The sequence below is a fragment of the Mesoplodon mirus genome (assembly GCF_964341445.2).
Source record: "Mesoplodon mirus genome assembly, chromosome: 12".
Taxonomy (NCBI): Eukaryota; Metazoa; Chordata; class Mammalia; order Artiodactyla; family Ziphiidae; genus Mesoplodon; species Mesoplodon mirus.
The window spans coordinates 74,836,094-74,863,763 of record NC_138988.1 but is presented as its reverse complement, the minus strand read 5'-3'; the positions used below and the strand labels follow the sequence as shown (position 1 = coordinate 74,863,763).

Genomic DNA, 27,670 nt, shown 5'->3' with positions numbered 1-27,670 from the left:
CATTTTCCCAAATCTTTGGCTGTATTGCAATGGTTGTTTCATTTTGTAATCTCCAACTAAACATTTCCTAACCATGGATTAACAATATAGTTACTGACTGGTTTCTTTTAACAGTATTTATCCAACATAACAAAATAAACTGCAATTTGTTATACTTTTTTTTTACAAAACATTTTATAAATATTTTTACAAAATGTATACAAAGCAATTTCAAGTGAGACATACTATACAAATGAAGGTATTTAAGCAAATAAAGCCCACACCACACTGACAGTGAGTGACGCGTCCTCTTTAAGTCAGTCTGTAAGGCCTCCCTAATCTAACAAAGTCTGCTAAATTCTTCAGCGCTAAAATAGTTCTTTTTTGTAATTGCCAGTTTAAAATTTGCTTTATCTTTAGGCAGTACTTAAGGACACAGAAAGTCAAATGCTTAATAACAAATTCACACTTTTCCACAACAACAGAAAAAAAAAAGAAAGAAAGAAAAGAAAATGATTTTTGTTACTGAGTATGAGTAGCTCTAAAACTTAACTTTGACTAATGAATCTGAACAACTGAATGTTGGCCATCCGAGGCTGAGCTCTCACCCTCCACCAGAGGGGCCTCGACATGCGAGTTATGACCTAATCACAGGAGTAAAAGACATTTCATAATCGTCATTTGTCATTACCTAGAATCTTTCCTCCATAAAAAGTAAACTTACATACAAGGACACAAAAATTTACAAGTTTCATTTTGGTAAATTAGGCTCTCCGTTTTCTAGACAAGTGTCAAGGCTTTAAAAACCCTTTAAGATGGTATATCGAAAAGTTGGGACTGGGGTGGCAGGGCAGGGTAGGGAAGAAAGAGAGGTGACAAATGTACATGGAGCTTATCTTGTCTCTTAAGAATTCCACTGATTCAGTAATTAATGTAACTCATCAGTAGCTTCCATGAAGGCTTCTAGGTATAAATTTCCACAATGAGAAGAATTTGATCAGGAGGGACCATCTTTAAGTCTTGCTAGGAATTAGGGGAGCATGAGCCCTAAGAGAAGAGCCTATGAAATCATGGGGTTCAGGGCAGGGTGTTACCCCAGGGCTACCCAAACAGAAAGTTCCAACTGGCAATACCAACTTATCTTTCTAATATGTTACAATACAGGAAAAAGGGGAAATCTGCAACTTGGACATTGGCACAAATAAGGAAAACATGGTAACCGTAAAATGGCCCAGATTTTCCAATTTCTATTGGCTCAGGGGTGGGAGTGGGGAGAAGGTATTTTGCTTTTGTGAAGACTGGCTGTCTCACAGGGTTTCTCTGTTTGGGGGGACTAAGGAGCAGGGAGAGTCTAGGTCTTCTGTTACTGTGTTTTCTAGTAATCAGAAGCCTTCCTTTCCATTGCAGGCCGACCTGGAAGAGAAATGCCCAACATGATGACAGTGGGGTCATCCCCATTCTGGGGATGGCCAGAAGCGGATCTTGGCAACATGTTAGAGCGAAGACCAGTGGGTGTGCCTCTAAAGCCAGAGAGATGGACAGAATAAATGAGAGCCCGTGCACATAACAGGGAGGGTGAGTGTGTACACACTGTTGCCAAAATGACCTCTGAATCTGAACAGCCCAGACACATGCACGCACACATGTATGTAAGAGGGTACATACAAAATACCATATGTAGCTTTCCCAATGCTAGGAGATACTGATGGTTACAATGACATTGAGAACGAAAGTGCCAACAGAAACGGGATGACCTGGGGCGGGTATACAAGAAAGGAAACTGGGGAAAGCTCCCTGAAAAGAAATATAAATAAATAAAGCAATAAGTCACGTTCACGAACATGAACATGGGCCAAACACAAACTATGGCAGGGAATGTCCTTTGGCTCTCAAGTGGGAATCCCGGGTCTCAGATCTTTCCTCTCAGTGGTGGGCTGGCTGGTTACCTTTGGTTTGTCTGTGTTTTGGTAATGATTGCTGCCAGGGGTGACTACTGTTCTCAGACAACAAGAAGCAGAAACAAGGCCAAAGTCCCCTTAACGTTTAAACTGAAAAATTACAACATAGTTTTCAAATGAAAATACTTTTGATGCTTGCCTATTTGTTGTGGGAGGGGTGCAAAGAGAGGTTAAATGGAACAAAACCCAGCAACCGACAAAAACATACATCGTATGCTGCCTAGATCCAATTATAGAATGCAAAACGCTTGTTTTTTCTCAATAGTTAACATATATATGCTTTTACATATATACATATTATATTCCTCATGGCTCTATCCCGGCCTCCCCTGTACACTGTGCCACTTCATTGGTTTCCATTTTCTTTTATTTCGCCTGGTGAGATTATCTCAAGTCGTGCTGTCACAACTCAAAACCAAGTATTCCCTAGAGGAAACTCAAGGTGGATATGATGAAGAGGTGAGGTTTTGCTCCGGGAGCATCAGAAAAGCACTTGAACGATGAACAGGAAGCCCTGCTTGTGCGCTATAGGGGCTCACGCCAGGGCCGTGGGTCCTGGCAGAGCAGCCAGGACTAACTGCTCAGAGACGGCCAAGGGGAGAGCCATGTGGTCTCCCGGCCCATGACACCCCAAGACCCCCCCAAAGCCAAAATTTGGAGATGCAGTGGGATATTCTTTAAGAAGTATCTTCTATCAGTCCTGTTTGATTTTCTTTAATAAGTCTGTTCTTTTCAAATGACTTATGATTGTCAGAATTTTACCCAGGGCCTAGGGTACTGTGATCTCATTGAGTTACAGTGTTTAAAAAAAATAAAACAAATAAACAAAAACAAACAAAAAAATGACTATAAGCACTTTCAAAACACTTGAAATGTGTAGGGCCTATCAGACTGCTTTCTAACAAGGATCAGTTTTACTAAAGGATCTCCCTGTAACCACGACGAGTATTGCTCTTAAACAAAGAATGGGACTGAGATTAGAAAGAATAAGCTGTGATGAAAGATCAAGCAGGCTGGAGACAGGAGACCATTTCCATTGCTTTTGCCAGGAAAGAATGTAACTTGTCCGGGGCGGGGTCTCGGGGGGCAGGTTGGGGAGGACTGCGGCTATTAACACTCTAGGATACTATTTACAGCTGCTTCTAAAATGGAGTCAGTTTCTACAATGCCTTCACTGTGGTCTGGGATGAACTTTTCCAGGCAGTTTTCCTGCGAAGCCATTGGAGAAAAGTTGGGGAAATCTAACTCAACAGAGCCGCTAACCGTGGGGTCACTCTGGGGCTGCCGCCCCGCCTTTTTGAGTTCCAAGATGTTCTTAAATGTTGTTTCTAAACTCTTAGTGAGCTGGAGATCAGGCTGGGGCTCGGCTGACCCTTTCATGATGTCTGTGTGTAAAACTTCATTCTTTGGAGAATTCCGCAGAGTCTTGTCCTGGAAGGAGCTATTACACGTCATCTCCAGGTGCGAATCTACTAGGAGGCTTGAGAGTTTGCTCTCAGGACCGTGATCTGGTCTGGACGAGTTTTTCCGGTGCCCTTCAGGGCCGGGAGAGCACTCGCTGCCTTTCACGGAGTCTTTTCGGCTGGTTTTCTCTTCAGATGCACTCCGGTACTGAACTGAGCCCATTTTGTCAAATTTCAGTGCTCTGCCGAGGCATTCGGTTTTTTTAGCAATGTTTCCTTCTGCGGAGACCACGATGTGATTAGGCACTAGATGAAACTGGTCATGATTCGTTGGTTCTGTCATGCCTGGTTTGGCTCTGTCTCTGCTCTGGGCCTTGGCCGTCAGATGCACAGAACTGGTTGTTTTACTGCCATGCTGGTCACTCCTGCCAAACTGTGTCTCATGAGCAGCTTTATTATCAAGTTTGAAGGAACAACAGAAATCAGCCTGAAAGCCCTCTGGAAATGGGAACAAAAAGAACATTAATGAAAGAATGAGACAGGACTAGACAGTAGCCCCTCAGTGGGTCAGGTGCAAACCCACTCCACCCTACCCCACCACACCGAGTCAGCTGTTCACGTCCAGGACTGTGCAGAAGCACAGTACTTGGGGGGCGTCCTTAAAAGGAACCGAGGCTGCGGAGCTGCAGCTTTCAGAGGAGCTTAAACCTCTTTGAAAAAGGAGTTGCTGGATGACAAATGGGAAAACCCAATGGGCAAAAAGCTCCACTTCGTCTTGGTCTCTTACTGTAGTTTTTGATCAGTTTTTTATTAATGACTGCTTTGAAACAGTCTGAAAACAGAAATCAGATGTTAGGATCAGCCTCGTTTCTTCCTTGGAGCAGAAGGCCCTGAACAGAGGCTTTGGCGGGGGGCTGGAGAGGACACAACTACTTGTCTGTGGGTGATAGCACTTCAGTCCCTCTAAACACGTGGCAGGGGACCTGGCATAACTAGTGGCACTTTGCCAGGAACACAAAACGAACGACCAACATGCACCTTAAACGGTATCTGCTTGGAAGGACAGTGGGGCATGGAGGAACTGGGTCTGAGGGTGAGTGCTGACCTGTGCCAGGCCTGAAGAGCCAAGGATGGCGAGAGAAATGTGAGTGAGGATTTAGGGGGTTGAGGGTACGGAGGGAGGGAAGTAGGTTGCTGTTATGCAAGGGCAAAGAAAGTGTTCACTCTGGAAGTAATGAAAGTGAAACAGAGCTTTGATGATACCTATAAAGCCACAAACGTGAATTTGTTCACTAAATCCCAAAATATGAGATCTAGGGGATACAGCCTTGAAATCAAAAAAGGTGATTCCACCCCATAAACACTGTGCAGGTACAATACAGAGGAGAACGGAGCATGCCCCTGCCCGCGTGACACCAGGCCTGAGGGGCTGTGACAAAAGAGGAGGGTTTATCCCCAAAGCCCAATTCACCCGATGGCAATAGGGGATTTCAGGTTCTAAGAAAAAGGGGCAGAAATATATCTGACATTATTCTCTTGTTTTTTGGAAAGATTTGAGGATTCTCCTAGGTATACAGCAATTCTTTAGGACTCTCCCTTTACACTGAGTATAAGGATCATGTATTCTCTTTGAAAATTTCTTAAGCCACATCAAACACAAGGCTGAACCTTAATATTTAAGTATCAGAAAAGATGTTAGAAAAATTAAAGCCAGAGGAAAATAATATTCCAATAGGAGGGGAATGGATTAGCCAAATTATCAAATTAGTATATTAAAAATTTATTAACTATTATTTTGAAGACTTCAGCAACAGGATAAAAACATCAGATGTGTTAAATGGAAGAAAATTAGAATAACAAAATAATATCTAGCATGTGACATATGATTTAATTATATTGTAAGTGATGTATGCAAATGGGAACCATAACTGGAAGAAAACTTGGAGAAATAAAAACATTCCTTTTCTAGGATGGTAAAAGTATGGGTAAAAATTGATATTCCACAAATTGTTATGTTATTCAATTTTAAAAATTTTAGACACTAGAAAGAAGTACAGAGAATTCATTTTTAAAAGGCAGAATGTGGGTCGAATCTAGCACAGATGCAAATGGCAGGAAGCTGATGGGGTGCGGGAAGAGTACCAACAAGGAGCACTACAAGCTACCAGAGCCTGTGGGCAGGGACCATGTTTCACTGATTCCCCTCCAACAATGCATTGCACATAGTAAGAAAACTCAATCATTTGCTGAGGTTTAGTTGCTTCTGGGAAGGCTTCTGACTTACTTTAGTTCTCAAAGACTAGGGAAAGATTGATAAGTTTGAGTTTACAATGGGGAAGAAGAATCACTTAACTGAATGCAAAATTCCAGTTTGGATTTTGCAGAACAACCTTTTCAGAGTATTCATATCCTGCTCTCAACTCTGGATTTTTTTCTCCCCAGAATTCAGGGTCTACCTTCAGGTTTCATACTCCAAGGTCACTTCAGACAGTCTCCGCAAAGCCATAGTCCCTGAACCCTGGCGGGAGCTCTCCTCTGCTTTTACTCTGGCGTTTCTTACCAGGGTCTACAAGTGCCAGACGCTTGTCCCGGGACAGAGAAGCTCTTTCCTCTTGGTTGAACATTCTGTCGATCATCACCATCTCAGCAGAGGGATTGATCCGCTGAAAATGAGAGAACCTAGTCATTTCAGATGCCCTTTAACAAGTGCAAACAGCTCGCTGTGTTTTGGGGACAAAGGAAGCAATCAGAAGGGAGAATATGTTTATCCTTGACATACTTTTTTGAATCGTGTTTTTTGGGGAAAGGTAATTTACCACATTGGTACAAACTTCAGAAGGTACTAAAGGGGATGTGGAAAGTCAGCCTTCCTTCTTCGCCTCCCCTGTGCACTGCCTTCCCCACCCACCCAGGGCCCTCCCTGCAGGAACCCTCGTGCCAAGCAGTTTAGTAAACTCTTCCAGAGATAGTTTATGCACACACCCAAATTTACATTCTTCATTCTTTATTTTTGCACACAAATGGAAGCAACTATACACCCTGTTCTGTACTTTTCTTATTTCCTCCTCTGCCTAATATGTGGGAAATCTTTTCATTAGGATGACCTTTTACTTTATATTCTGCTATGCTATCATTGTGTTGTGTTTTGTTTTTGGCCGTGCTGCATGGCTTGTGGGATCTTAGTTCCCCAACCAGGGACTGAACCCGTGTCCTCGGCAGTGAAACCACAGGAGTCCTAACCATTGGACCTCCAGGGAATTCCCTATAATTATGTTTTGTATTAAGGCTTTCCTTAGAATTATTTTTTGTTGTACAGAATCAAAGCTTAAATTATATTTCTGGGTCTTATTTAACATAAAAATTCATGGCAGATATAATTTGTCCAAGTAATTAGTCCATTTGTCCAAGTCTGTCCAAATGGTCCTTTTCTCATAAATGACAGAGTTAGTCTTTTTGATATCTCAGAGTTTTGTTTCAGAAATGATTGTCAATATAAGAACAACTATTTCAGACTTTGGTGGCACCGTTTTAATATACATAAGTATAGGCATATCTCATTTCATTGCGCTTTGCAGGTATTGCGTTTTTTTACAAATTGAAGGCTATAGCAACCCTGCATCGAGAAAGTCTATTGGCACCACTTTTCCAACAACATTTGCTCACTTCATGTCTCTGTGTCACGTTTTGGTAATTCTCCCAATATTTCAAACCCTCCACCAGCAAAAAGATTACAACTCACTGGAGGCTCAGATGATGATTAGCATTTTTTAGCAATAAAGTATTTTTAAATTAAGGTATGCACATTGTTGTTTTATTATTTTTTATTTTTTTGTTTTTGCGGTATACAGGCCTCTCACTGTTGTGGCCTCTCCCATTGCAGAGCACAGGCTCCGGATGCGCAGGCTCAGCGGCCATGGCTCACGGGCCCAGCCGCTCCGCGGCATGTGGGATCTTCCCGGACCGGGGCACGAACCTGTGTCCCCTGCATCGGCAGGCGGACTCTCAACTACTGCGCCACCAGGGAAGCCCACATTGTTGTTTTAGACACAATGCTACTGCACACTTAATAGGCTGCAGTATAGTGTAAACATAACTTTTATTTGCACCAGAAAACGAAAAAGTTCATGTGAATTGATTTATTGAGATATTCACTTTATTGAGGTGGTCTAGAACTGAACCCACAATGTTTCTGAGGTATGCCTGTAAATATATACACCTTAGTTAAACACAAACACACACACATACATATTTATACTATATTGCATACGTGTATAATGTAATTCAGCTAATCTCTCAAGGTACATTTTCAAAGCTGATCTCAAATTAAAAGCCACTGGTAAGAGACCAATTTATTAAAGTCTGTATGATTTTAGAACTGCTTCTAAAATCTCAGATAGGTTTGGTCTTTCCATCATTTTCTGAGATACCTTACTCCTTTCTCTAATTATCTGGTGCTTTAAAATTAATTTTAGGGGAGTTCCTCAGCGGTCCAGTGGTTAGGACTCAACGCTTTCACTGCTGTGGGCTGGGGTTCAATCCCTGGTCGGGGAACGAAGATCCTGCAAGCCATGCGGTGCGGCCAAAGGGAAAAAAAAACCAATTAATTTTAGTTTCTATTTGGGGTGCTGAAAATGCTCTGGAATTAACGAGTGGTGATGCTTGCACAGCCTTGTGAATATACTAAAATCCATCAGGTTGTACGTTTTAAAATTAAGCATGATTTTTTGGGGGGAAATTATTATTGTAATATACGACAAAAGATTCATATTTATTTATTTATTTATTTTACATCTTTACTGGAGTATAATTGCTTGTTGTGTTAGTTTCTGCTGTACTACGAAGTGAATCAGCTATATGTATACATATATCCCCATAACCCCTCCCTCTTGAGCCTCCCTCCCACCCTCCCTATCCCACCCCTCTAGGTGGTCACAAAGCAACAAGCTGATCTCCCTGTTAAGCATGATTTTTATGACATGCTAGTGATCTCTCAATTGAAAACAAGACAAAACTAACTTTTTTTTTATTTGGCTGCACCACGTGGCTTGCAGGATCTTAGTTCCCAGACCGGGGTGAAAACCCGAGCCCTCGGCAGTGAGTGCACAGAGTCCTAACCACTGGACCGCCAGGAATTCCCAAGACAAAACTAATTTTAACATCTGTCACCACCTCATCTTTTCAGATATTATTCTGAACAATATTCAGCAGAAGTGTTGCCAGTCCTCTCCCACATCTTCTGGTTGGTGAGAGGCAGTGGACAGCATCGGAGTGCGGATGGGGGTCAGGTGGTCCTGGTCTGTATTCTAGCTTTGCTAATTACACTGCAAACTTACTGGCTGTATGATGTTGGGCAAATTACATAACCAAAGCACTAGTCCCTCATTTGGAACCAGGAAAACAATAGCACTGATTCAGTGTGATCAACCATGGAAAGCATAGCAAATATAGCTGCTGTTAGTAGAAGGTTCAGTCAAAGGTAAGTTTTTCTACAATTTTAAGTATCTGTGCCTTTTAAACTATGTTGGGAAAATGTAATTTCTTGAAGTTTTTCTCTCTGAATTAGTAGCTGTGACCTGTGGAGTTTAAGAAACAAACATGCTTGGTAGTGGAACTTTACCATGGCATCTTCCAGGAGCAGGCATCTGTACTTGTTAAGCATAGCTTGAGTCCTTTTTAGGAGCTGAGTGGCAACTGTTTCAAATTCATTGTCAACTTTAAAAAGAGAGAGAGAGAGAAAAAAAAAAGTAAGAGAGTGCAAATCACCCACTAGGTCCTTTTTTCCTTAGGACTGAAATGAATCATTCCTCCATTTTCTCTTCTTAGTTTAGTTCTTCCTTGGTTAAACATCATCTTTCTGCACTCCTGTCCCTCACTGTTCACTGGAATGTGATCACAGAAACTCATTTTAATACTAGCTTATTTTCACTCTAATTAGGAAACTAAAAACATAATGCCTTTAATTAAGATCATTTATAAAAGAAAACCACGTTAACACAGACCAGCAGCAAATATCAATGAACAGAGAGTGATCTACGAGTTTAGGTGACCTAAGCCTCCACTTCCTTCCAACAGCATGAAAAACTGAAACTGCTGAGACAATGAAGTCCTACTGTCCGGGCTGGGCAGACCAGTTTCACGTAACGACACCAACTCGTCCATGGCATCTCGCAGGTCATGGTCCTGTGGCTCTGTCCTTTGTCTGTCTGTCTCCAAAGGTCTCACATTTTCCACTTCGCTCTTCTCAGAGCCTCCACATCCCTGTTTAATGCTGGATGTGGATGCTCTTCCTCCCAGGGAAGCTCACAGTGGATTGACTGCTGCACTCCCCTCAGAGGCCCTACTCTGGACTCACTTTGGAACCTCAAAGAATGCTTTTTGGGAGCTACAGTATCTATCTAATTCATAAAAGTGATAGCAGCAGCTCAGGGTATGTATGCATTCTATCTAAACACAGGGACTGTGCCTGAATCACTGTGCAGGGCATCTCATCCAGGGCCATCCTGTCTGCAGCCAGAGTCCAAACAGTGCTCTGGATTCACTGCCCTCAAATGTGTCCATAAAATATTCGGACATTTGGGTGACCCTCCACAGAATGTTGAGAAAAATAAGTCACAACCCTAAACATGGACTGGGAAATCAAGTAAATTGGGAAGAAGGTAGGTCTGCAATGAAAAACAGTAACCTGGCTACCATCTGGGGGTGACGAGGCTCTGGTTCGCCTGTGGGGTGAGTCCCCAGGAGGGCATCCCTAGGAGGGTGTCTGGTGTCAAGGTGGCACCCTGGGGGTCCAGCCTGCTTACCTTTCTTCAGGTCTTCCTCTGTGGGCATGGAGCCCTGGCACACATGGTAGGAGAGCAGCCTTTGCACTGCGTCACTGAGTGATCGGAACTGACTTTTATCAGGTGTCACCGTGTGGGTTTGGTCCCTCTGTAACTGCTGGAGAATGCTGTTAAAGAGAAATTGCCAACGGCAGTGTTGAGTCATGTAATAAATCTAATCATGATGGTTATTTGCATGCAAAGACAATGAGAGACACAGGAATGTTATTATCCATAGTATAGCAGGTCCTTCCCCCCCCCCCCTTTTTTTTTTTGCTGTACGCGGGCCTCTCACTGGTGTGGCCTCTCCCGTTGCGGACGCGCAGGTTCAGCGGCCATGGCTCACGGGCCCAGCCACTCCGCGGCATGTGGGATCTTCCCGGACCAGGGCATGAACCCGTGTCCCCTGCATCGGCAGGCAGACTCTCAACCACTGCGCCACCAGGGAAGCCCTCCCCTCAGTTTTATACTTCATACATCATGGTGGGTTTAGAGTTTAGTCTAACCATCAACACAGGGGACTCAAACTATGACTCTGGCCTCAAAAGCATGGGGTTCCCCCCAGCCATTCAAGTGTGGGCGCTCACACAGACCCTGGCAATGCCTGACCACTGGCCAGCTAAGCTTATGGTAATATTTCTGTTCTGAACATAGTAGTTTATTTTTTTTATTTTTTGGACTAATAACATCATTGATAGAACTTATTATAGACGATAACCAAACAAAGTCTGTGTCTCAAAACCAGCGTTAAATCAATCTCAGGGTTGAGAGGAAGAAAAGGGGAGTCTAAAATCACAAGAAGTGCAGACATTCTCTAGGATCTTTATCCTTCTGGATCCATGCTCCCTTCAGGGTCTTCATCATCATAAATGTTCTCTGCCATTTGACAAGCTTGCATGATATTGTCTTCTGATACAGAACAAATCATCCAAGGTTCATTGGGATTTCAGGAGAAATCAGATATCTTGGCAGTCTGACCACCATGAATAAACAACAACTCTGCTGGCCCATCTTCTGCATTTTCCAGGGATTGTTCCTCTCCAATTTTACTTAAATCCCAGACATTCAGTCTGTGATCAGTACCACTGGAAGCCAAGGTAGTCTCATTGTGAGGCAACCACTGAACCTGGAATATTTCATCCTTATGTGATTCAAAGGAATGCAACTTAAGTTTCAGATTTCTCAGATCCCACAAGGCAACAGTCTTGTCAGCTGATCCTGTGGCAAGAAGGAACTCACTATAAGGACTGAAAGAAAGGCAGTTCACTTCAGCAGTGTGAGCACCAACTGCGTGGCTTGGCTGGACATAGGACTTTATTAAACCTTGCTTCTCCTCAGAGACCCTTAGGCCAATCAAAGGGTATGTGGTTGCTAAAAAGACAAAGAACTATTCTCCTTAAGAACAAAAGGGTGAACAGTAGGCTCAAACCACATTTGAGATATATATAGATATATAGATATATAGATAGATAGATATATCTCCTAACAAACTATAGGGAAAGATTTCCAAAGTATACTTTAAAAAATATGTAGTATCATAACCTGACTGTTGTATATTTGTTGAAGGTTAGGAACCTAGAAAAATGTTCAAAATGGGTCATTTCCGAAGGTAACTCACAAAGCTCCTTTAGTTAGCTGTTTTGCAGCAGGCCTCTTTTGTCCTCCCGAATGACTATCCACCTAAAGACAAAACACACCTCTTATTATTCCCTTTTGTAGAAAAAATAAGCAAAATACAGTTATACATAAAGGTCACTATGTTTCCAATATTTTCAAATCCTTATCAAGAGCAGACTCTAAGTATGTAACATTTGCTGTAATTTGCCAGTGTTGGAAAATGAAACAAGGAAATCCATAGACCCATGTAGCAAAGTTGCACCGTGTCAAGATTACAGAAAGCCGTACTATCAGTTCCTTGGAAGGACTTAGCTGTACCTTAAAGCCTGAATTCCCAACTCCCTCTACAAAGCTTCATTATATTTTTGAAGAAATATATTTTAAGTAACAACTCCATAAACATCTGAAAATTCAGTAGACAGTCCTTAATTCATCCTCTCAGTGGTAAATAAGGGAGCAAACACATCTGAGCTCCTGTCACATACAGTCCAGGTGTGTGACCTAGCAGGGCATTTCTTGGATCACAGTAAGGAACAAATACGCCTTACATCAGAACCTGAGAACTGAACCAGATCCTTCACTAAGTATTCCAGGCAGGCCCAGACTACCACAGATTTCATTAAGCGATTTTAAGTTTGATGGAGAAGAGCCTAAGGCCTTAGAAAACTGAAAACAAAAAATTTTTTTCTTCTTTTTCAGACCAGTATGGGTTAAAAGACCATAGGGACTGACTACTTCATACACTCCTGCAGGAAAAAAAAATCTCTAGTATAACTAAGAGGACAGATGCACTTTTGATAGGATAATAATCATTATCATTCAACAGTAAACTACATTTTTTGAGTGCCTACGATGTGCTGGCTGCTGGTATACTATTAATTCATGAGTAAATGAAAGAACTGTAAACATGTGAGAAATAGAACAGACATATTCATCCTATAAACATTAACATTACAAGGCATGGCTCTCAGGGAAGGTCTCCAGTGAGCACTTTCGTGGGCACACAGGGCGACAAGGCTGACTGTGCAGATGATGCCAGACAGCCACTAGCAAACAGAAGGTGATGTGACCACATTTTCTGTCAATCATGCTGAACATTGAGAAGAAGCTATGCAAACTGTTTTCTACCTGCACAGCTGGCTGGCCAGGAGATGATCCAACGACTTTTTCCTGCTGTGGTTGTGTGGTTCCTAAGGACACCGGTATAACTTTGCTTCCAGAATCCTGTCCTGTTAGAATGAACACGAGACAACGTTCAACAGAAACAGTAAATCAGGCCCGTTGTGTAACCCCTAGAGTCCAATGTACACAGATTACTGAACATTCTGAAAGGGATTTGTTTATCATGGGTGCTGGCTGTGAGGAAGGGGAGCAGGAAGTACATTTATCCACCAAAGCTCTAAAGACAGAGGTAAGGATTATTAAAGCTTATTTAGGTAATAAATGGAAATAAACACATAAATAAATGGTAATAAATAAAAGCTGTCAGTGCTACAGTTTCAAATTATCTAAGGTCTAAGGAATAGGCCTCAAACCAGTGATCTGTCCGTATTACCGAACCCCCAAATACTCACAACTTAAGAAAGGGAGGCCCAACTAGGGGACTGGCTAGGAGTGTTCATGCTGTCATCTTTTCTAGTACTTATTGAGCAGTGCGGGTGCTCAAAGCTTTAAAAGAAATGGAAGACATGGCCCACGATATTTTTTGTTTTTGTCTGGGGTGGGGGAGTGGGGGGGGAGATTCTAAATATACAAATACAGGATAGTTACAAAGTTGCATGTGCCATATAATACTAGGTTTCATTGTTTCTAAGCAGCACATTTTTTTCACATAATTTAATGTGTTGTAATTTAAACAGAAGTGCTTTTTTTCCCCCTCATTAGTATATAAGATACTACAGATGCAACATTGTACAGCATTTGGGTGGAAAGGATACGGAAAGAAGGAAGGATCAAAGCAGAGGTGAGGCTGAGTGGAAGAGATGCAGGATGAGGGATGTGTGAAGAGTGTCCCCTGGTGCTGGGAGGACTGCGACAGACTAAAAGAGCTCACAACAGGGGCTCCTGACCTGGCAGTGCGGTGCTCAAGAGGCCTGGGATGGGCGCTTGCCTCAGGCCATCTGCAGTCTTGGAAGCAGAAATGGGGCAAGTCTGATTCAAACTTTTTTTCGGAGCCTGTGAAAAAACATTGCCAAGATGGAAAAATTAATTGCATGATAAAAGCTTTACTAGATCACTTAAAGTGCCAACCAAGTCTGTTAATGAGTCTCCCGCATCACCTTTGGTTTAGCTTACAAAACAAAAGTTTAAAAACATTATCCTCCTATCACATTGGGAGAACTGCAAAGAGTACCCTTTAAAGTCTACAAGCCTGCTGAATTTTCTTGACGCCATTCAGGAGGGATGATTGATCCCAGCTGAGCTGATTGATAGCAGCTGCTTTCTCACTCCTGGAACTCCTGTGTTCATGGTGCTCAGATGCAAAGCTGAGCCTGAAACAAGTCTCTACCCCCAACAGTTTCTATCCTCAGTAATGCAATGTCTCGCCTGCAAGGATTATGACCCTGAGTATCAGTTCCTATGTGGGGTCTGCAGGGATGCTGAGCACCCGGTCAGGGCCCAAGCACCAACCCCAAATCTACTGTCAACATTCGCTGTCCACTGTGTGGATGATCTAAAGGAAATCTCACCCCTGCCGTCTGGGATGTCTCTAGTTCATGTCATGATAACCTCAGGTGGCATGTAATCGGGAAATGTAAATTCAACTGAATATTAGTCTGAGCAAAATATTATTAGAAAAATTAATGTTTAAACTGTTGTGTGCTTCTTTTCTATAAATAAGGAAGATGAACTGGATGAAGTTTAAGGACTAACAAATTCCTTTTAGCTCTAAAAAAATCTGTTCTCTCTATAATGCATTTAAAGTAAGATGATAAAGGGTTTCTAAACTACTCCCACATTTTAATCCTTTATGTCATTACTACTTCACAGTGAAGTTTTCAGTTTTTCCTTCAGTTTTATATTTTGTATACCAGCAGATGATTTAGAGTTTAGTCTAACCATCTCCAGGGGTGATGACCTGTGACCCTGGCCTAAGCAAAATGTTCCCACCAACCATTCACATGTGGCCGCTCACACAGACCTTGGCAATACCTGGCCATTGGCCAACTAAACTCATGTTAATATTTCTGTTCTAAACAATGTATTATTCTAAACAATTAATTATCTATTTGGTCCTTTTTTCTAATACAGAAATGGAGATGGATTTGACATCAACCAAGAAAGACTGGAGGAGGTCATTACAAAGTTGGAAACAGTCACTTTGCTCATCCTTCCATTAGCAGGGAAGGTCGGACCTGCATCTCTTAGTGAGAACACCATGGGGGAAAATCTCCCAGTCTTCACAGCATTTGCCCTAGAACATAACTCCACACCTTCCTACTGTAGGGAAGCTCTTCACAAGAAGGACACCCATGTTGTGAGGAGGCCTGGGGTGAACAGTGAGCACAGGCCTTCCTCACAAATATTTCCAAGGGATGAACACTAAGGGCCACCTTGACCTAGTGGTTAGCATTCCGGGCTTTCACTGCCATGGCCCGGGTTCAATCCCTGGTTGGGGATCTGAGATCCCGCAAGCCGCTCGGTGCAGCCAAAAAGTAAATAAATAAAAATAAGGGCCAACTTGAATAAAAAAACAAACAGATAAAAGTTGGAAAAACGTGGTCTAACAGGGCAAGGCTATATTCTAGATGGGACTCTGAAATAACGAGATCAACAGTTGAATAGATGAACCAGAATGAATATGTTCAAATGACCAAAATCCTCATAGCAGTGTTGCCAGGACAACATTTTTGGAATTTCTTTCAATATGCCTAGTTCACATGAAACAGAAGAATATCATCCAAATTGCTTAAGAGCACACAAGTTGTTTTTTTTTTTTAAATAAATAAATGTCATTACCCAGCCTGATCTCCCACCTTATTTATCAGATATCACCTTGAATGATTCCTAGCTATTGAACAGACAAATAAAACAAAATTCATGCATACAGAAGTAGTAAAACTAAAAGAACAGCAAGGAAGAAATCACCATAAAAGTCAGGAGAGGGGCTAGGTTAGGAAGGTGCATGGAAGAGGGTACTTTCTGGGGTACTGATAATCTATTTCTCAAGTGGTTACATGCATGGGTATTTGCTTTATAATTATTTGTTAACTGCACATTTATGTTTTCTGTATTTTTCTATGTGTTTTTTCATAATACAGAAGAGTAAAGAGAAAAAAAATACTCTGAACAATCTAATCTAATGTCAAAAGCTTGAAAAATTGCCATCATTTAAGGGTATAAAGTACTGTTGTGTCTGAAAACAAGGTTACTAACTGTAGGGACACCTCGTTTGAGCAGGTTTTTTGTTTTTTGTTTTTTTTGGCTGCAAGGTGGTTTTTCTCTAGTTGCATCGAGCGGGGTCTACTCTTTGTTGCGGTGCGTGGGCTTCTCATTGTGGTGGCTTCTCTTGTTGCGAAGCACGGGCTCTAGGAACGTGGGCTTCAGTAGTTGTGGCACGTGGGCTCAGTAGTTGTGGCTCGTGGGCTCTAGAGTGCAGGCTCAGTAGTTGTGGTGCACAGGCTTAGTTGCTTCACGGCACGTGGGATCTTCCCCGGACCAGGGCTGGAACCCGTGTCCCCTGCATTGGCAGGCGGATTCTTAACCACTGTGCCACCAGGGAAGTCCTGAGCAGGTTTTGGTGTAAGTGTTTTACAGTCCCCTTGCCCACATCCATGTGGGGGTTGAACACTGGCATCAGTGCATTTTCATCTTTCAGCTACTGCCAGTACCCCTCACTGTGTCCCTCCCCTTGGGACTGGAATGATCTCCCCACCTCTTATGCTATAAGGGTAACACAGAGGTTGGGTGGGGCGGGTAGGGCCAGGATGGTGGTAGTACTGTAATCCACTGGGAACTTGGTTTGGTGTCCCCACTGGAATCTCCTCCATTCACTAGGTCTGTATTGGAAAGCTCTGCTGCCCGAGGGATCTGCTCTGTTCCCAGATGTTCGCTGGTCACTGGTCACTCCCAGTCCCCTGATTTCAGAGCAGGACTTTTGTGTGTCTGGTTCACTGCTGTATCCCCAGCACCAGAAGAGGGCCTGACACCATAGTGAGCACACAGTAGATCATTGTTAAATGAAAATAAGTGAGTGAATTCCACTGCGGCATTAAGTCATAGGGGTCTGTACTTCCTCCTAGTCCAATGCCCCTGTCCAGGAGCCAGCAACTTTCTCTCATTCCCCCCAAATTTAGGTTGCCCCTGAACTGACAGTCTTTTCCAGAAAGAAAATATATCATTCAGGTTTTCTTTTTCTGAACTCTTAGAGAAGACTTTTTTAAAATTTTATTTATTTATTGCGCCGGGTCTTAGCTGAGGCAGGCAGGCTCCTTAGTTGCGGCATTTGAACTCTTGGTTGCGGCATGCATGTGGGATCTAGTTCCCTGAACAGGGATCGAACCTGGGCACCCTGCTTTGGGAGCATGGAGTCCTATCCACTGCGCCACCAGGGAAGTCCCTCTTAGAGAAGACTTGCTCTTGAAATATATTTTCTTCACAAATAGAGAAGCTATTTGAGGATATTTTGTTGAGAACTTGGCTCCAAGAACTCTGCTCATATCAATGTACAATTTTAACTCTTTAGACCCTGTACTATCTTGATACCACGTGAATATACAGAAATCCACCAATGAATCAGAATACTCAATATATCCCCATCCCCCTCTGTGGTACACCTTGTAAGAAGCCAACGACAAACTAGCAAGATGATATTCGTCAACCGATAGGCATTTGCTGAGTGAGGGAGGCCATCTGGGATCTTCCCAGCCCACAGTCTCCTCTGGGAATTGCCCCATTGCCATAGAAATGGGTTGGAGCCAGCACAGTTGGACACACAAAGGTCTGTTACCTGCTAGAGGGCATTAAGAGCTAGAATCCAGGGAACGAGCACCTTTTTTTTTTTTTATTTATTTATTCATTTTTTTTGCTTTATAACAAATTAAATCAGTTATACATATACATATGTTCCCATATCCCCTCCCTTTTGCGTCTCCCTCCCACCCTCCCTATCCCACCCCTCCAGGCAGTCACAAAGCACCGAGCTGATCTCCCTGTGCTATGCGGCTGCTTCCCACTAGCTATCTACCTTACGTTTGGTAGTGTATATATGTCCATGCCGCTCTTTCACTTTGTCACAGCTTACCCTTCCCCCTCCCCATATCCTCAACTCCATTCTCTAGTAGGTCTGTGTCTTTATTCCTGTCTTACCCCTATGTTCTTCATGACATTTTTTTTTCTTAAATTCCATATATATGTGTCAGCATACAGTATTTGTCTTTCTCTTTCTGACTTACTTCACTCTGTATGACAGACTCTAGGTCCATCCACCTCATTACAAATAGCTCAATTTCATTTCTTTTTATGGCTGAGTAATATTCCATTGTATATATGTGCCACATCTTCTTTACCCATTCATCCGATGATGGACACTTAGGTTGTTTCCATCTCCGCGAGCACCTTTTCTTCCCGTGGAAAAGTGCCAAGCCTGCCAGTGAGCAGCTTCTCTACCCAGAGGGGTGTTTTTTTCTATTTTGGCTCAGAGGGGCACTTTTTCCTAATTTGAACAAAGGCTCCATATAGAGCATCGGCTCTATACGTATAGAGCTCCGTATAGAGGCCCTGCGTGGCCACTTCCTCATGTTGCCCACGACTGGCTCCTCTGGTCAAGGGTGACTGAACCATGGGTGGGCCAATCAGACTCTCTCTCCTTGGAACTGAGAATTGGGGGAGGGGGAGGGATACCTAAGGGCCGCGGTTCTCAAATGCAGGTTTATAGCCTAATTGCATCAAGATCACCTGGGAGAGCATCTGAAAGACAAAGTTTCTGGGTTCCATCCACAAAGATCGATTCAGAAATCTAATGTGGGGCTTAGGAATCTATAAATTAAAAAAGCTCTCCAGGGCTTCCCTGGTGGCGCAGTGGTTGAGAGTCCACCTGCCGATGCAGGGGACGTGGGTTCGTGCCCCGGTCCGGGAAGATCCCACATGCTGCGGAGCGGCTAGGCCTGTGAGCCATGGCCGCTGAGCCTGCGCGTCCGGAGCCTGTGCTCCACAACAGGAGAGGCCACAACAGTGAGAGGCCCGCGTACCGCCTGTTTCTGTTAAACGCTTGGAAGAGTGAGAGAGGACCATGAAGGAGAGAGGTGAGGCCGTGCTATCTTGAAGAGGCCAAGGGAAGAGCAGAGAGCCTGGTTCTGACTCTTATAAAGAAGCTACACTATAAAAGACGTTCTCCTTTTTGCTAAATGTGTTAGGGTGAGTTTCTAGACAGTTGCAGCCCAAAATACCTTGACTAAGACATTTGGGTGTTCACTGTATGCACAGCACCATGGTAATCACAGAGAAGGCAGATGAAGGATACCACACACAGTCTCTGCCCTCTGAGAGTTTACCATCCAGAAAACAACCAGGCCCACCCAAACACAGTGTACCATATTATGGTGTCCAACCTCAGGCCCTCATGCATGACCAGCAATCCTCTTTTTCCCCTGGCCAGCTTCTTGCTTATTTTCCACTGAAGCCTATTTCATTATCTTCAAACCTGTAAGCCAGGTGAGAATTCATTCAACTTTCTACCACCAAAGCTACGACATCACCTGCAACCCCATTCATCCCTTCCCGCTTCTCTGTTACAGTGAAAGAAGCATCCCCCAATGCTTTTATACAAAGAATCCCACCAACGTTTCTGGAATTCATGTCCTTCTCCTTCCCATGAGCTTCGAAAAGAGCTCAAGCCTTTCCCGTATCTTATAAAAACCACACCCTGACTCCACACATCCGTGGAGCTACTGCAGTGTCAGTTACTGTCATTTTTCTGGAAGTTGTCTGTGCTTATCACCACACACCCCCTACTCCCCTTAATCTATTGCAATCTGGCTTCTGCACATATCACTCCATGGAGACAAATCTTACCAAGGTCAACAACTGCCTCCTTGTTGCTACATGTATCAGAAACATTCCCATCCTGACTTCCACCCACTTCCCAGCAACACTCCACTCTGTGGACACCATCCCTCCTGCCTGCCTCATTTTCCTTTCTTAGCTTCCAAAATGCTGAGCCCTATGGGTTTGACGCCTGCTCTCTGGAATATTCTGAGTCTTCCCTGCGGACCCCTCTTTCTGTGTCCACCCCCTAAGTGTGTTGGTGCTTTGGGGCTCTCTCCTGGCTGCTCCTCCTCTACTGACACACTCTTCCTGATCCGTTTCATCCACTCCCACCGCTTCCATCACGATATATATGCTGGTCAATCCCACTTCAGCTGACAATTCACTCTCTGCTTCAGCACATGTAGCTGTTGCCCATACAACTTGGTTGTTCCAAAGGTACCTCACCCTTGACAAACAACCTAAATTGAACTCAGAACTTCCCTTCAAACCATGATTTCTTTCCATGTTCTCTATTTCGGTGAACCTGGGTGTCACTGCCAGAAACTTCTGTGTCACCCTTATTCCTCCACTATAGCCAATCAATCCAAAGTTCTATCTAACCTGCCTCAAATCCATTCACTTCTCTCCATTTCTTCTGCCACTAGGCTCAAGTGGGTCTGCACTATTTCATGCTTACGTTACGACACTGGCTCCTGAGCCCGGCATCAGGGTCCTGTAGTGTTTAGGGCTCGCTTACCTTTCCCACCTAAATCTTCACCTCTCACTTGAACTTGCTTTCCTTCTCCTGCAGAACCACATTCTCTTCTCTCTGCAAGGCTTTGCACTTGCTGATTCCACTGCCTGAACATCCTTTACTCAGACCCTCTCTTGCTGGATAACTTCCTTCTCCCATAGTAGGGCTCAGTCAGAAACCACTATTTCGTGGAAACCTGCTCAAACCATCCCATCTTGGTAAGAGGCTCCTTTTCGGAGCCGGGTGCCCTGGGCTGCCTCCACCAGAGCACTCAGAATACTGTCTTGTGGCTGTCGGCTTATCTGCTGCCTCCTGCTATGCAAAAGACTGTTGCATCCCTGGGACTTGGCCCAGGGCTGGCCCCGGCAGCTACTGATACACTGTTGAATGAATGAATCAGTGAAGGAAATATTATACCTGGTGGGAAGTATAAATAAAAAGTGCAGAGAGGAGATCAGTGGAGGGTCCGAAAAAGGCTTCATTCTTTTAGGGGCTTTGGGTGCCCTGAGGGAGGAGAAGCATCTAGGCCAGATAGGAAAGGACATTCAGTGAATGCCCATCAGCAAAGGCTTGAGGCTCACGATGAGTCTGGCCTGTTCAGGGAGCCATGAGGGGTCCTGCCTGGCTAACCTGGAGCAGTTCAGCTTGAGAACCTTAGCGGCCAGGCTGGGGGTTGGTACTTTCTCCTGTGCAATGGGAAGCTCCCAGATGATTTGGTTCAGGTCACCAAGCAAATGTTTTAGGAAGATAAATGTGGTGGAAGCCAGACTTTAGGGAGAGTCTGAAGGCAGATTAATCATCCAGACAATTGTTACAGCTGTCTAATTACAGTACAAATGGGCCTTGGAAAACATCTACCCAGCAGTCCATTCTTCTTCGTTTGCACTTTAGAATCACTTGGGGAGCTTTTGAAAAATGCTGCTGCCTAGAACCTTCAATCTAGACCATTTAAATCAGAATTTATGAAGGTGAGGCCCAAGCATCCTTTTTTTTTTTTTTTTTTTTTTTTTTTTTTTTTTGCGGTACGCAGGCCTCTCACTGTTGTGGCCTCTCCCATTGCAGAGCCCAGGCTCCGGACGCGCAGGCTCAGGGGCCATGGCTCACAGGCCCAGCCGCTCCGCGGCACGTGGGATCCTCCCAGACCGGGGCACGAACCCGTGTCCCCTGCATCGGCAGGAGGACTCTCAACCACTGCGTCACCAGGGAAGCCCGTGGGTTCCTCATTTTCAAGAGAAAACTAGGTAAGCTGTGACAAAGCGAAAGAGAGGCATGGACATATATACACTACCAAACGTAAGGTAGATAGATAGTGGGAAGCAGCCGCAGAGCACAGGGAGATCAGCTCGGTGCTTTGTGACCGCCTGGAGGGGTGGGAGGGAGGGAGACGCAGGAGGGAAGGGATGTGGGAACAGATGTATATGTATGACTGATTCACTTTGTTATAAAGCAGAAACTAATAAAAAAAAATGCAGAGGTGTTAAAAAAAAAAAAAAAGAGAAAACTAGGGCTCAGAATGTAAGATAGGAACTTAGATCACAAAACCAATCACTGGCAGAGGAGGACCTGCAAGTGAGCTGACTCCTGTTCCAACTCTTGTTTTCCCCGTTATACTGCTGTCCCTCTTAAAGTCTAGCTCAGGGTACAGATGTAGAAAAGAGAGAAAAGGGAAGCAGTGTGGTAGAGACAGCTAGCTGGTGAAGTCTGCCTTTACAGCAATTTGCCCATGCTCTGAACCTCCATCTCCTTGACTGTGAAATGGGAACAGTAATGTTACTTGTAGCCCCAAAGTAAGGATTAGAAATAATACAGATAGTCCCTGCATGTACCAGTTGTTAATAATATGATCTTTATTTTCATTATTATTGGGAAGAATGGATATAAGACATTCAAAGAAGAATTTGTAGGATTTGTAACTTATTAAAGGTACAGAGGAAGAGAACAAACAAGAACATCTAGATTATGAAGTCTGGGCATCTGAAAATACAGTGCCTCCACAGTAAGGTAGGCAGGCTGAGCTGGATGGGGAAAGGAATTAGGGAGGGGCAGGGCAGGCTGGAGACTTCAGTAGTAATCGCTTTGGAAATCTCACATGCAAAGCACCGCAAAGCACCAGTAGGTGCTGCTCTCAAGGAATTTAAAATCTACTAAAACTTTCAGTGATCTAAAGAGATTTGGACTTAAAATAATTTGTTTACTTTTGTTTGATAGGCTAAACCCTTGCAAACTGCCTTCTTTGTCACTAACTTTTGAAATATTAATCCATTTAAAAGAAAGTTTAAATCCTGTAAATGACTCTGCATTAAGAGATTTAAATTCACAGGGCTCCTTAGAGAAATGGCTGATTCTAGGTCTGTGGCAAGGTAATCACAAGACATGCCTACAATATCTTGTGCTTCAAAGTGCTCAAAGGAGGTGGGAATGTGTCAGAAGTGTAGAAGTCAGCTTAAGTAGGCCTTAAGTAGGCCAAACTTGGGACAATATAAGCATCAAAAAGAATAATGAAAGCAATAAATTGCAACGTTAACTTTAAAGAGAATACATGGCCTTTTGGAGATATACACTAAAATATTACAGATGAACTTATATGTCTGGTTTAGCTTCAGAGTAATACTGGGCAGGGGAGACTGAGTGGGGTATGGATGAAACAGGAATAGCCATGAGCTGGTAAGCACTGGAGCTGATTGAGCATGGGGCTCATTACACTAACTTGTCTTTGTTCATGTTTAAAATTCCCTGTAATAAAGTTTTTAAATTAATGCAAAAAAACAACTATGATTTCATAGTGTTAAACCCACACACAATGTGAGAAGAAAAAGCTCTTTTTTATGGAAAAATCCCAGTCAATAACAGTAGATAGGATAATATAACTAGAAAAGCATTTTGCAACCACTAATGCAATATATACCAATGGAGTCAAATCACTGGGTGAGAGGCCGGGAAACAGGAGAGTCACGTGGTCCCAAAGCACCATCCTAGAGATCATTTCTTCCTTACATGGGAACAAGATACCTTTGAATACCTCAAGGAGAAACCTGGCAGGGGGCCACCGTAACAAAGTGATCACATCGGAATCACCCATAATGGGAAAAATCAACATTATGTGCCAACCATTCAGCCAGAATCTAATCATGAGGAAACAATCAGATGACACACTGAGGGCCACCCTACCAGACAACTGATCCAGGCTGCTGTAGCCTAAAGAGATGTGACAATAAATGAAATCAGTGTTCTCTGCTTTCTAGAGTGAGGCATTGTCATAAAGGACATTACTGAGTCAACTGGAAGGAATCTGATATAATGTTATTACGTTAATGTTAAATTTCTTGGGGGTGATAGTAATACTGAGATTGTGTTGAAGAAGGTCTTTGTTCTTGGGAGATACCTGCTGAAGAATTTAGGGGTCAAGGGTCATACCATTTGCAACTTACTTTCAAAAGGTTCAGAGAAAAGAGTGTGTGCATATGTGTGTGTGTGTGTGTGTGTGTGTAGAGAGAGACACACACAGAGCAAATGTTGCAAAACATAAACAACTGGTGAATCTAGGTGAATAGGTTCACGGTACTCTTCCAACTTTTCTGTGGTTCTGAAAGTTTTCATAATGGAAAATTTGGGGTGGGGACTTAAGTTCGCTCTTCAAGAAGCTGGTTACATTGGTTGCCTGAAGGCAACTGTGTGCCTGGGGAACAGGAGGAAGGAAAATTTTCACTGTAGTATACAACTTTCTGTACCTTTTGAATTCTGAACCAAATAAATGTATTATCTATACCAAAAATAAAGTTTATATTTAAAAACTCATTGTTCTCTAATATTAATGTTTTATAGTATCAAAACTTTACATATTAAATTTCTCCAAATAGATAAACACTGAAGGCCCCTGATAATGGTATTTTTGGTCATTACAATGTTCTATAAAGTAATTTATACAGAAATTATAAAAAGAGTCACTGTAAATGTCTCTGGATGTCCTAGTTTAAATGTTAGATGACACCTCAACACTATTTTTCCAACTTGTGTTGCCTCCAAGGCTGTGTCTTCCTTAATCCAAAACACCTGATGCTTTAATTGTTCTGGAAACCTGCAGCAGAACACACAGGACATAATGCAACTGATCTAGTTCCCAATACTCTTTGGCATTAAACTGATCTAGTTCCCAATACTCTTTGGCATTAAAAATTACTTTGGAGCTGCCGGTATAGGCTTCTTGTTACCTTTGGATAGTTGAAACTTTGGGGAGTCAGAAAGACAGATTTTTTTTCCCCCTCATTGAAGCATTATTGAAAAAAAAAGAAAAAGAAAAAGAAAGGAAATGACCATGCTGTGGCTGATTATGTATAATTGATTATAATAAACGTAAAGCAGATCAATATATATAGGTATAAAGTAATCCTCAAGTTCTATAATTAAGTAAAAACAGGTATGGTGTGTTGCAGAGATAAGTATATATGTGACGTTTGTGCTGTATATGCAGAGGACATATCTGGGGGAAGAGAAAGAACCTAGAAACAGTGGTGGCCTCTGGAAGAGGAAGACTTACTTTTCATTCTAAACTATTTTGGAACTGTTTCTAATGATTACCAATGGCATGTTTTACTTATTTTTGAAAAATGCATCAATATGTTGATAAATGCTGTCCAGGTATCACCTCCTCTACGTGGGGTAAGTTTTTAAAACTAGAAGAAAACAAGAGTATCTGTAATTCTACCACTCAGAAAACTGCTGTTAAGGGAGCAGTACATTTCCTCCTAATCAAGTTTCTGGATGTTTTGTAAGCAAGAGGGTTTTCTATTTTCTAGTTCACCATATTGTCTTTCATCATTTTTCTAAAAGAGAAAACAAATTTCTTATTAAATATTTTACAGTTAAATGTGCATTTAAAATATTTCACATTTAACTGCACACTTAAAATGACTTTGTAAGCCTTCCCCCAAATCTTTAATTATTTTTCAAAAACATTTAAAATGGCTACATAATACTTCATTATATCCAATAATCCTCCTACTATTGGAGAAGTATTATATTGGGTTTAGAAAACTTTTTTGCAACCAAAGTATAGAAGAATATCTATCTATAGTATGCTATATTTGAGTAAGAAAGGAGGGGAAATAAGAAAATATACATGTATCTGCTTATCTGTGTGAAAAAAAAACAGAGGATAAATAAAGGAGAAACTAATGAGATTGCTGCAAATAGGGGATGGATGAGAACTGGCAGGAAAGGATGGAGGGAGGGGTGGGAGCAGGGAGAAAGGCCAGGGAGGAGGGAGACTGCCCAGCACACTTTCTGCATAGCCCTGGCTTTTGGGACCATGCTAATGGTTCACCCATTCAAAAGAAATTACATAGATAAAATCAACAAAGGTAGTGGGAAAAGAATTCTAAAATGAAACGCAAACAGAAACAAGCAAAAGTATAGTTCAAAAGAATAGCATAACCATACCAAGGGAGGAAAAAAAAAGTACTAACTCTAGTAACTTTTGAACACAGTATTTTTTTTTTTTAATTTTTACTGGAGTATAGTTGATTTACAATGTTGTGGTATTTTCAGGTGTTGAACACAGTATTTTGACTATACACCTTTAGGTTAAAGACAGAATGTAAACCAATACTGAAGTCTGAAGTAGGTTTGTTTTTCACACTGCTATGAATTAGCAATTCTAAAACTATTTTCTTTGTTTTCTAGGATTGGGCAAATAAGCAAATATATTGTGGGGCAGGCTTTCTCACTGTTAGAAAAGAGAGCTACAAATATGGAAAAGGAGACTTGAATAATGAACCTGGTGGTACTGGATTAGAATTGAAAGTATCAGTATGAACTCATGGTTTTTAATATAGATAGATAGACAGCTATAGATGTTGCGTATGTGTAAATACATATAAGTCCCAGCTCAGATCTTGGCTTCTAAATATTGTTCTCCACTAGAAGGAACAAGGTCCCTCAAGTGGTTGATTCCAGGGCAGGGGCAGGGAAAGTGAAAGACGAACGTGGAACATCATGTTTTGCTAGAAATTAAAGGAAGTGCTCAAAGCATGATGGAAACATGTCAGAAGGACCAGCAGCCAATTTGGAGGGGTGCCCAATGGCATCAAAGCAATTTGAGCATCAAAAAAATTGATTGTAACAATTTTTAACACATGAAATAAAATAAGAACCTATGTGTCCATACTGGCATAAGCAAAAGGGGGAGACAGAAAAACTCTTCCTTAGAGTAGAATGCCAACAATTAATGTAGAATAAACAATGGAATTAGAAAGTCTCTATTTGGTGACTGTCACAGTAACAGCTGATTTAGTAATAACTGATTCAGTCAGGAATTATCAATGAAAGCTTAAACTAGTGTGTTCAGGTTTGACAAGAAATTGGATATCTACATAATCTCAATGTAACTCCCTGAAGAAACTTATTAACTATGCATCAGACGCCACATGAAGCAGACACCATCTTAAGCAAGTGTTCAAAGTTAACATCACCAGGAATGCGACAAGTTCACATCGTGAGGACACATCCATCACCTCTGTGGCAATCCTACCAAAAATGTATAATCTGAATCTAATCATGAGGAAACATCAGAGAAACCCAAATTGAGGGACACTCTACAAAACAATTGGTTTGACTCTTCAAAAAAATCAAGGTCGGGCTTCCCTGGTGGCACAGTGGTTAAGAATCTGCCTGCCAAGGCAGGGGTCACGGGTTCGAGCCCTGGTCCGGGAAGATCCCACATGGCGCAGAGCAACTAAGCCCATGCACCACAACTACTGAGCCTGTGCTCTAGAGCCCACGAGCCACAACTACTGAGCCCACGTGCCACAACTACTGAAGACCACACACCTGGAGCCCGTGCTCTGCAGCAAGAGAAGCCACCATAATGAGAAGCCTGCGCACCGCAACGAAGAGTAGCCCCCACTTGCCGCAACTAGAGAAAGCCTGCGCGCAGCAACGAAGACCCAACACAGCCAAAAACAAACAAACAAACAATCAAGGTCATGAAAGACAGCAAGATGAAGAAACTGTTTCCAGGTCTTCCCTGGCGGTCCAGTGGTTAAGACTCCACGCTTCCACTGCGGGGGCGTGGGTTCGATCCCTAGTTGGGGAAATAAGATCCTGTATGCCACGCGGTATGGCCAAAAATTAAAAAAAAGAAAGAAAGAAAAAAAAACCTGTTTCCGATTTAAAGAC

At 42.6% G+C, this 27,670-nt stretch overlaps 1 protein-coding gene across 3 annotated transcripts in view; it reads right to left on the bottom strand.

Annotated features, from left to right (window-relative positions):
• The window catches only part of BICRAL (BICRA like chromatin remodeling complex associated protein), an 84,375-nt gene continuing 56,705 nt past the window's right edge, over positions 1-27,670 (bottom strand). For all 3 annotated transcript variants that reach the window (XM_082637844.1, XM_082637843.1, XM_082637842.1), the window contains 7 exons: positions 13,845-13,950; positions 12,904-13,004; positions 11,777-11,838; positions 10,141-10,286; positions 8,958-9,052; positions 5,901-6,003; positions 1-3,838 (listed from right to left, as the gene is read on the bottom strand). In XM_082637844.1, coding sequence (XP_082493970.1) covers positions 3,048-3,838; positions 5,901-6,003; positions 8,958-9,052; positions 10,141-10,286; positions 11,777-11,838; positions 12,904-13,004; positions 13,845-13,950 — 1,404 coding nt within the window. In that variant the 3' untranslated portion in view covers positions 1-3,047. The remainder of the gene's footprint in view (positions 3,839-5,900; positions 6,004-8,957; positions 9,053-10,140; positions 10,287-11,776; positions 11,839-12,903; positions 13,005-13,844; positions 13,951-27,670) is intronic.